The following is a 9,904-nucleotide window of genomic DNA, read 5'->3' on the forward strand; positions in this document are numbered from 1 at the left end:
TTCAGGGGTTACAAAGGTTGATGGACCCGAGTCATAAACGGCGCTGTAATATGGGGCTGCATTAACGAGACGACCAGGGGGGATGAAGTGGAGACAGACATGGTGCTGGTGGTGAGTGAGTGTGTGGGTGTGAGAGTGCGTGAGTGGGCCGGTGACGCCGACGCTGAAGTCGAAGCCGGACGGACAAAAGATGGAGGGCTGGGTGGGGTGGGGAGGGGAGGGGGAGGGGGTTTGTGAGGAGGGGCGGGGACCAGGCCAGTGGAGAGAGGATGTGAGACCTCCGGGGTTTGACACTTGACGTGGCCCCTTTAAAAACCTGAGCAGGAACATGGGGAGTTTATGGAGTCTCCAGATGGCTAAGGCCGCCTCACATTTGAACTTTACTTTACTTTACTTTACACAAGCACACACACACACACACACACACACACACACACACACACACACACACACACACACACACATATATACGGTAATCGCTTTTGACTTGATCTCATCCAAACATCTGAACATAACACAAACCACATATTGTAGATACCTATCAATCACATGTCAACCCAGTGAGCACAGCAGCTGCACAACTGTTCCCAGCAGCAAAAACTACAAATCCCAAGCTGTGTCTGAGCCACTGTTCAGCAGCTCACTTAGTGTTTTGAACCTTGTCTCGCCTGCTGCCCCGCGCACACAACAAACAGCCACTCTCATCTGCGGCTGAGTGCGAGAGTGGTCTGACAGATCGCAGACGCACACCGTGCTCTGCTGCCTGGACGCCGATCAGACACAGAGCAGGTTGCCAGATAGAGCTGAGGGTTGCCAGTTGCAGCAGCAGCAACAACTCATCGCTGTGTATCAAAAGCTACAAAGAGAACACAACGCACACTCTCACTCATCCATTGACCCAGTCCATCCTATCTATCTGGTGCCTGGGTTGTTTCAGGGGGGCAGCAGGGGACGGGAGGGGAGTGAAGCGCTGAGGGTCTCTCCAGTTCGGTTCTGTTCTGTCTCACACCACACAGAGTCTGGAAATAATCGTGCTGCTTCACCTGCAGCAAGTTAGTTTGCTAAGATACCTCGCTGCTGCTGCTGCACACAAAACTGCTTTTGCAAATCATCCCCGGTGCGGCTGTGCAAGTTATTTCATGCACGTCTCGTTCGGCAGAGACTTGGCATGTGCTGTGGGTGAAATGAAAGTCTATAACGCACACCTTGCCGCTTGTCAGTCAGCCCGAGACCGGGCTGGGTGAGTGCAGCCAGATATCAACCTGATGTTTTCTTCATACGGCCTTATTTCTGACAGCTTCATCTTCTTTGATCAAATATTCAGAGTGCATTCCACATTGCCAAAATGCCACAGCTCGCCCTTAATCAAGCCTCTGCTTGACACAACCAACCAAAGCTATTTATGCAAATGTTTTCCTTCACGGGTAATTGGAAGAAACTCCAAACGTTGCAAGTCTGCCTGTTTCTTGTTGCTCTCGCCGAAGCTCTCGCTGTTGACTGCACAAGGCTGGTTCAGATGGGATTAACCGTGTGTGAGCATCCAAGAGGAGGCAAACAGATACACACTGACACCTCTATCTCTCTCTCTCACACACACACACACACACACACACACACACACACACACACACACACACTGCAAGACTGGCAGCTTCCTTCAAAAAGCATGCCTCCTCCTCTCATTTCACAAAGATGATGTATTACTTAAATAAAGAAACTGTGTGTATGTGCCTGATGCACCGTGGCACTCTTGTCAGGGCTCTGTGCTGTATGTGCCTGATGCACCGTGGGACTCTCATCAGGGCTCTGTAATATATGTGCCTGACACACCGTGGCACTCTCATCAGGGCTCTGTACTATATGTGCCTGACGCACCGTGTCACTCTCATCAGGGCTCTGTACTGTATGTGCCTGATGCACCGTGGCACTCTCATCAGGGCTCCGTACTGTATGTGCCTGATGCAGCGTGGCACTCTCATCAGGGCTCTCTATGTGCCTGACGCACTGTGGCACTCTCATCAGGGCTCTGTGTGCCCGATGAACCGTGGCACTCTCATCAGGGCTCTGTACTATATGTGCCTGACGCACCGTGGCACTCTCATCAGGGCTCTGTACTGTATGTGCCTGACGCACCGTGGCACTCTCATCAGGGCTCTGTACTATAAGTGCCTGATGCACCGTGGCACTCTCATCAGGGCTCTGTACTATAAGTGCCTGACGCACCGTGGCACTCTCATCAGGGCTCTGTACTATAAGTGCCTGATGCACCGTGGCACTCTCATCAGGGCTCTGTACTATAAGTGCCTGATGCACCGTGGCACTCTCATCAGGGCTCTGTACTATAAGTGCCTGACGCACCGTGGCACTCTCATCAGGGCTCTGTACTATATGTGCCTGACGCACCGTGGCACTCTCATCAGGGTTCTGTACTGTATGTGCCTGATGCACCGTGGCACTCTCATCAGGGCTCTGTACTATATGTGCCTGATGCACCGTGGCACTCTCATCAGGGCTCTGTACTATATGTGCCTGATGCACCGTGGCACTCTCATCAGGGCTCTGTACTATATGTGCCTGACGCACCGTGGCACTCTCATCAGGGCTCTGTATGTGCCTGACGCACTGTGGCACTCTCATCAGGGCTCTGTACTATATGTGCCTGATGCACCATGGCACTCTCATCAGGGCTCTGTACTGTATGTGCCTGACGCACCGTGGCACTCTCTTCAGGGCTCTGTACTGTATGTGCCTGATGCACCGTGCCACTCTCATCAGGGCTCTGTACTATATGTGCCTGATGCACCGTGGCACTCTCATCAGGGCTCTGTACTATATGTGCCTGACGCACCGTGGCACTCTCATCAGGGCTCTGTACTATATGTGCCTGACACGCCGTGGCACTCTCATCAGGGCTCTGTACTATATGTGCCTGACGCCCTGTGGCACTCTCATCAGGGCTCTGTACTATGTGCCTGACGCACCGTGGCACTCTCATCAGGGCTCTGTACTGTATGTGCCTGACACACCGTGGCACTCTCATCAGGGCTCTGTACTATAAGTGCCTGATGCACCGTGGCACTCTCATCAGGGCTCTGTACTATATGTGCCTGATGCACCGTGGCACTCTCATCAGGGCTCTGTACTATATGTGCCTGATGCACCGTGGCACTCTCATCAGGGCTCTGTACTGTATGTGCCTGATGCACCGTGGCACTCTCATCAGGGCTCTGTACTATATGTGCCTGATGAACCGTGGCACTCTCATCAGAGCTCTGTACTATATGTGCCTGACGCACCATGGCACTCTCATCAGGGCTCTGTACTATATGTGCCTGACGCACCATGGCACTCTCATCAGGGCTCTGTACTGTATGTGCCTGACGCACCATGGCACTCTCATCAGGGCTCTGTACTATATGTGCCTGACGCACCATGGCACTCTCATCAGGGCTCTGTACTATATGTGCCTGACGCACCGTGGCACTCTCATCAGGGCTCTGTACTGTATGTGCCTGACGCACCGTGGCACTCTCATCAGGGCTCTGTACTATATGTGCCTGATGCACCATGGCACTCTCATCAGGGCTCTGTACTATATGTGCCTGACGCACCGTGGCACTCTCATCAGGGCTCTGTACTGTATGTGCCTGACGCACCGTGGCACTCTCATCAGGGCTCTGTACTATATGTGCCTGACGCACCGTGGCACTCTCGTCAGGGCTCTGTGCTGAAAGAGGCACCCATCTCTGAGCCATCAATAGGCCAGGTCACGGCTCCCAGCAGGGACATCATCAACGCTATCATGTCCCACAGATGAAGCAGCTCTAGCTTGTTTCCCGGCACGGCAACATCCAAAACACGAGCGGCTCACAGTGGAACTCAATGAGGCCTCAGTGTGACAGCTCTGACAGGACATGACTTCCATTTGTGTGTACGTCTCTGTCAAGGGCCCAGGCAGCTGCCAACAGAGCACACGGCAGCAGGCGCTGTTTAGACAAACGAGCATGTGGGAGAGTCTCTTTACAAAGCACTCCGCTTCTCAGCTCAGGTGGAGCACGGGAAGAGAAATGATGCGCAGGGCTGCGCGACATGGACCAAAAATCATATTGTTTTTAGGCTGAATGGCGATATGGACACAATCAAATACCATAATACTTTTTGGCCAACTATCTCGATATCGATATTGCGACAATATTGTAGCTAGGGATGACTATTGTTGCTTTCACAAAATATTGACACAATGAGATTTCTTATAATCGTCAGTAATGTGGATATACTGTAATGACTAAGTGGGGTATGAAGGCAAATAATACAACAGCTACATCAGTCTGGCAAGTTCAGAAAATGACATCGCTTTACTTAACACAGCCTCTAAGAAAGGCTTATGCCATATCACAATATCCAAAATCTAAGATGATATCTCTAGTCTCATATCAGGAAGGATATCTATCTTGCCCAGCCCTAATGATGCACACACTCTTGCTATACTGGGAATGTGAAGTTCACCCCCCACGACACACACACACACACACACACACACACACACACCTTCGTACATGTATGTGTGCGTGTGCATGCATACTGTGTATGATGGAGTGAGTGCATGATAATTCCATCGCGCAAGATGAGAAACCCTTTAGGTGCTATTTAAAGAGTATTTCTGCTTGATGAGAAACACTTTAGGTGCTATTTAGACAGTATTTCTGCTTGGTACAGTATGATGCTGAAATCTACCATGACTGTGAGAGCCGCATATAACCCCCCTTCAGCATAAGCACTCCAGCGTAATTGTCTTTGACACTGGATCAGAGAAGCACCAACAACTGGCCATCATGTCCCGACTCTCAGCAGAGCGTTTGCAAGGTGTTGCATAAACTTGCTGCAGGATTTAAAGGCGGAATCCACTCAAATTAAGAACTTCAGATGTCGACGGGTCCACATTTGACTTCTTAATGACAGACTCTCTTGTTCACCTCAATAAATGTGAACTGGACTGTCATAAAACATGAGAATAACGTAGGAATTATGGGATTGAGAGGCATTATAGTACAAATTCACCCTCAGATATAGTTATAAATCATCAGTCTGTGATATTCAATGTATTCCGGGAGGTGTTTTGCATTGGACTCTTGTCATTTATTTCAGGGAAGAATTGTGAGCCCACTTTCCCTCAGCCTGCCTCGTCTACATCGTTCAGTTATGGATTTCCTACATTTCCCAGAATGCGTTTCGACAAACCCCCAGAGCATGGGTCTGAACTTGTTCATTCAGCATGTGTAGTCGGAGATGTAGGTTAAATGACGATAGCATTGATGACAGGAGAGTTTTTCCAGTTGGAAAAAGTTGCCCCTCTCTCAAAACACAACACATCTTCAGGGCTGCATTGCATTATTGTGCTCTATTGAGGCTGTTGCTGCTGCCAGTGGGTTTTTTCTTGTAAGTGTCGTTAGGTTTCACATGGCATTCAGGTCTTCCCTACATTTTAATTGCATGAATCCAAATGTATTTAGGGCATCCAGCCAAAATACATCAAAGCTCGTACGAAACACTCGTTTGATGCGTTTACAGCATGAGACTGGCTTCTTGTGGACACATGACATTATTGTTTTATTGTACAGTAAATATGGCACAGCTGACCTAAACTGAACATAAACTTGCCCTTTTTGTCCCCAGCGTGAAGAGGGGGAATACCATAGCTTTAAATACTTTGTTAATACATAGGTACACATGGGAGTACTTACGCACTAGCCCAGATGGTGGACCCTCTAATTTGAAATCCAAGGGTATAATTAAGAGACAAAAAAATTAAAAAGGAAAGCATGAGGATTTGCTGCTTCGACATGAAACGCAGTGCAAATTACAGCAGGAGAAGTTTGGTTTGTGCGGTCATCATTATTAGATATTCACATTAAGCAAAATATTCTCTGGGAAGACCACGTTGAATGGGGATGCATCTGTAACTTTGAAGCTCGGTGTAGTAGTAGACCATACCCGTGTGTTTTAGTCTGAACTTCCCAATTTCCCCCCCGGGGATCATTAAAGTCTTTCTGATTCTGATCTGAACTAGATGAGAAATGAAATGGATGATATCAAATGTCTGAGCTAATAGGATCCGACTGTGAAGAAAGGGGCATTCAAGTTCATTTGAGGGAGGATATGAATGACTGGTTGCTTCAATTAAAGTAAAAAAAAAAACATACATTCAAGCTAAACTCACTAGTATCATCAATATAAATCAAGTCCCTATAGGATTAGGAATAACAATATTATAGCTATTTTGGTTGGATAAAGTATAACCCTTGTAAATTGCTATATATGCTACGGTAGCCTATAGGATCAGTTACAAACAGCTGTATCTAATGCGAAATCTGCCGGCACCGGACGAGAAGCGCATCTGCGGGACACTCAAGCGCGTAAAAGCTGCTGGTTTGGAGAGGAAAGCCCGTCCGACCGTGTCCCTGCCTGCTTAAATCAGCGGGAGAAAACAGTGTGTAGCAAGTTTGAGTGGAGCAGTGCCATGTGTGTTACAGGGCTTCCCGAACACTTTCACGTCAATCACACCCCAAAACGCATTCGGCCGTGGACCCCCCTCGGACCTCCCCTCCGCAGCTGAGACCTTTAATATGAACTGGAACAAAAGTCGACAAACTGTTAGTTTACACTGGGGAGTGAAACCTCTGCGACCTCACTGTCCTCTCTTCAAAACTAATGAAGTGACACTAAACCATTCACTCATTGGCTTTGGGACCCCCTGGAGACCCCTCTTCAAGGCTATAGGTTGCCAACCGATTAATAACCGCAATAACCGAAAGTTACTGCGACATCCTGTTCGCAGAACAAACATTTTAATATTGTAATATTCATATAGGCTACTGGCTATAGGGACTGCGGCACTGAATAGCGAGTAACAGCGACCGTAGCATCATTTAGTGTATTTTGTTTAGCTATATCATTAGAATATCCCAGTAGGCATTCCTGTAATTAGGAATTAACAGTTCAGAACATATCCATCTAAAATGTATTACAGCATAATGACTCCTCGTCCAGCGCGCAACGGAACAACTTTGGAGACATTGCGGCGAACGCAACATCGATCGGAAATACATAGTAAACAACGTGGAGGGGGGGAAAGTTTGAGTAGGCTACTTACCGGTGTCGAAATGACTGAAAGCTGCCGAAGACATAAACCCAGCGAGAAGAACAGCAGAGGTGACGGTCCACGGATCCATCGCGCGTTAAAGCGTCTGTCTTCCCGAGTCTCTCAGGTGAACTGGAGTGTGTGATGCGCTGACTGTGTGAGCTGACCGGGCTGTGAGGCAGGCGTTAAAAGTCCCTGAACTTCAAGGCAGGTCCCGCTACTACACTGACACCACACACCACCAGACCAGATAGTAGAAAGCACGGATCCTATTTCCAACCCATGTGACAGGAAATAGGGGCAATAGATTCAACCTGCTGCTGCAGCGCTGCATGGGGAGACCGGGCGGGGGAGACATGGGGGAGACGCAGAGAGAGAGAGAGAGAGAGGAGAGAGAGAGAGAGAGAGAGAGAGAGAGAGAGAGAGAGAGAGAGAGAGAGAGAGAGAGAGAGAGAGAGAGAGAGAGAGAGAGAGAGAGAGAGAGAGAGAGAGAGAGAGAGAGAGAGGGAGGGGGGGTAGGAGTGTTGCAATTAACTGCAGGTTAATCAGCACAAGTCTAAACTCCCTTTTTTATCACACTTGAACTTAATAATAATTTAGGATCCATAATAATTTTGGAAAGCCCTGGGCTATGACATACTGTACTGTAGTTATTCAAAGAAAGACTAAATGTGAGACAGTTCTGCGCATGAACCTGGTAGAACAATAGGCTACTAGTAGTAGGCTTATGGACCTAGATCAGTCTGGGGGAGTTTTTGTTGTTACATATTGCCTAGCAGAGATGTGTGAAACCTATGGTCATAAAATGTTCTATGATCTGTCATTTTGTCTGTCACTATCCAATAAAACAATGCTGGAATTAAATCATCCCATGTGTTACTGTGGGGGCATCTGGGGGTCCCCAGACCCCACTTGGGAACCACAGACTTTTCTTTTCAGTTGTTCGTGTTGTTCACAGTAACTGGTTTGACATTTCCAAAACCACAGAGATCTTTGGCATAAAAGAAGAAGAAAGAAGACGCAGTGCAATCCTTCAGACTTGAATTTCAGACATTACTGTATTTGGAAAGGTTGTGATATTTTTGCATCCATGGTCTTCCAAAACTAAATTGAACATAAAATAAATTGAATATAAAATCAAGACGTGAAAACCGTTTTAATGCAGTTGTCCATGGGCATCATTCCCTGACACATCTCCATCAAACGTCTCCTTATCTTCTTGCCTATGGGTGAGAAACAGGTGCAGAGGTGTGCAAGCTTACTTTCAGTGCATCTGACCACTTTGCCATGACTCAGACATGTCGTTCCGATGTTAAGTGTGAAACAGCGCCCTCGTGTGTTTTACTACAAGCATCATTAATCACTCCACAGTGTCCAAGCAAAAGCAGTCAGGAGCCTGAAAATAGAAAAGCCATTATGATCTCACCAGTCTTGAAGAAAATAACATCTATTTTGCCAAAACCTACGGGGTTGAGAACGGGTGCACTGGGAAAGTAATCTAGCATGACGTGTGCCCTTTTCAGAAATGTAACAGTGTGGCCTAAAGACACTGCTAGTAAAATACTTCTATTACAGAGCAGCCTGAGAGATGGTTTTGAGAGAAAGGGATTCACTATAGCACAAGCAGCTGAAGTTTACTAGTTATGACTGAGAGGAAGAACTTGATTTATCCATCACATTTCACATTGTGCCAGTTTTCAGTCTAAAGCAGTTGTAGAGAGAATTTAGATGTTGTTATACCCCTCCTAGCCATAGGGGGGCGCTAAGTGCATAAAGCTACTCTTTGTTGTGAGACGTCAGAAGAAGTCCATAAAAGGAAGTGGCGAACAGGAAGAAGAGGTCATTCCCCAGGAGCAGGGAGAGAGAGGGGGGTGAACCACAGTGCTGTGAGACTTTGTTTTTTGTAAATAAACCTTTTGTAATACTTTTACCTTCTAGTTGCATTGGTTTTCTAAACTTAGAGTTATAGTCCTCACGACAGTTTGGTGTCCGAAACCCGGTTCGAGGAGGGATACTGGGAGATTTTAGTAGCTTGCTGGATGTCTGTTTCTTGTGGAAGTGCACAACGCAGGATGGACACCGCAGCAAAGCAGCAGAAGTCAACAGGAGGCGAGTATTGTTTTGATTGTGTTTACAGAAGCAAAGTCTATGAAAACTAGTTTGTAAATATATAAAATAGTCCTTAAGATGAGAGATTTTGTACAGGACTGCAGACAGGAACAAAGGGCCGGTTTGCACAGAGGGGGGAGGAGAAATGGGGGTAGGCCTCTCCTGTCTGTGTGAACAGGCCTGCTGGATTCTTAAACATTTGGGGAAAACAAGCTAATTTAAAGTCTACGTTGGGTTCAAAAGTCAAATCTCTCAGCTTAATGTGTTTGGTTAAGTTTGTATTTTGTTAAATGTTGCTATGTTTTATAGGAAGGTGGTTTGGAAAAGTTAGACTGTATCTCTCTAGCAGCATGGCTGACAAAAGCGGAACTGTAGTCAGGCCGGTAGAGGCAGAGAGAGATATGCTGTTGGGTTATAGGTTTTTCAGAGAACAAATTGTGTGTGATTGTTTTGTGTAATGTTGTGGTTTGTGGTTTGTATGTTTAAATCGTCACTTGAGGAATTGATCAAAGTTTAGTGGTAACAACAGGGCAGATAGCTGTGTGTGTGTGTGTGTGTGAGAGAGCCTAGAGAACAAAAGGGACTCCCCACAGAGACAGAGGGAGGGGGGGTTGACAGAGTTGAATGAGAACTTTTGGTTCAATACACTAAATACAA

The 9,904-nt window shown here is 47.2% G+C and overlaps 1 protein-coding gene across 1 annotated transcript in view; it reads right to left on the reverse strand.

Annotated features, from left to right (window-relative positions):
• Positions 1 to 7,246, reverse strand: part of kremen1 (kringle containing transmembrane protein 1) — a 92,194-nt gene extending 84,948 nt beyond the window's left edge. The window contains exon 1 of the mRNA XM_083643852.1: positions 7,151 to 7,246. Within this exon, the coding sequence (XP_083499978.1) occupies positions 7,151 to 7,229 (79 nt within the window). The 5' untranslated portion in view covers positions 7,230 to 7,246. The remainder of the gene's footprint in view (positions 1 to 7,150) is intronic.
• Between the last annotated feature and the right edge of the window lie 2,658 nt (positions 7,247 to 9,904).

This window comes from Poromitra crassiceps, assembly GCF_964638095.1.
Source record: "Poromitra crassiceps genome assembly, chromosome: 10".
Lineage (NCBI taxonomy): Eukaryota > Metazoa > Chordata > Actinopteri > Beryciformes > Melamphaidae > Poromitra > Poromitra crassiceps.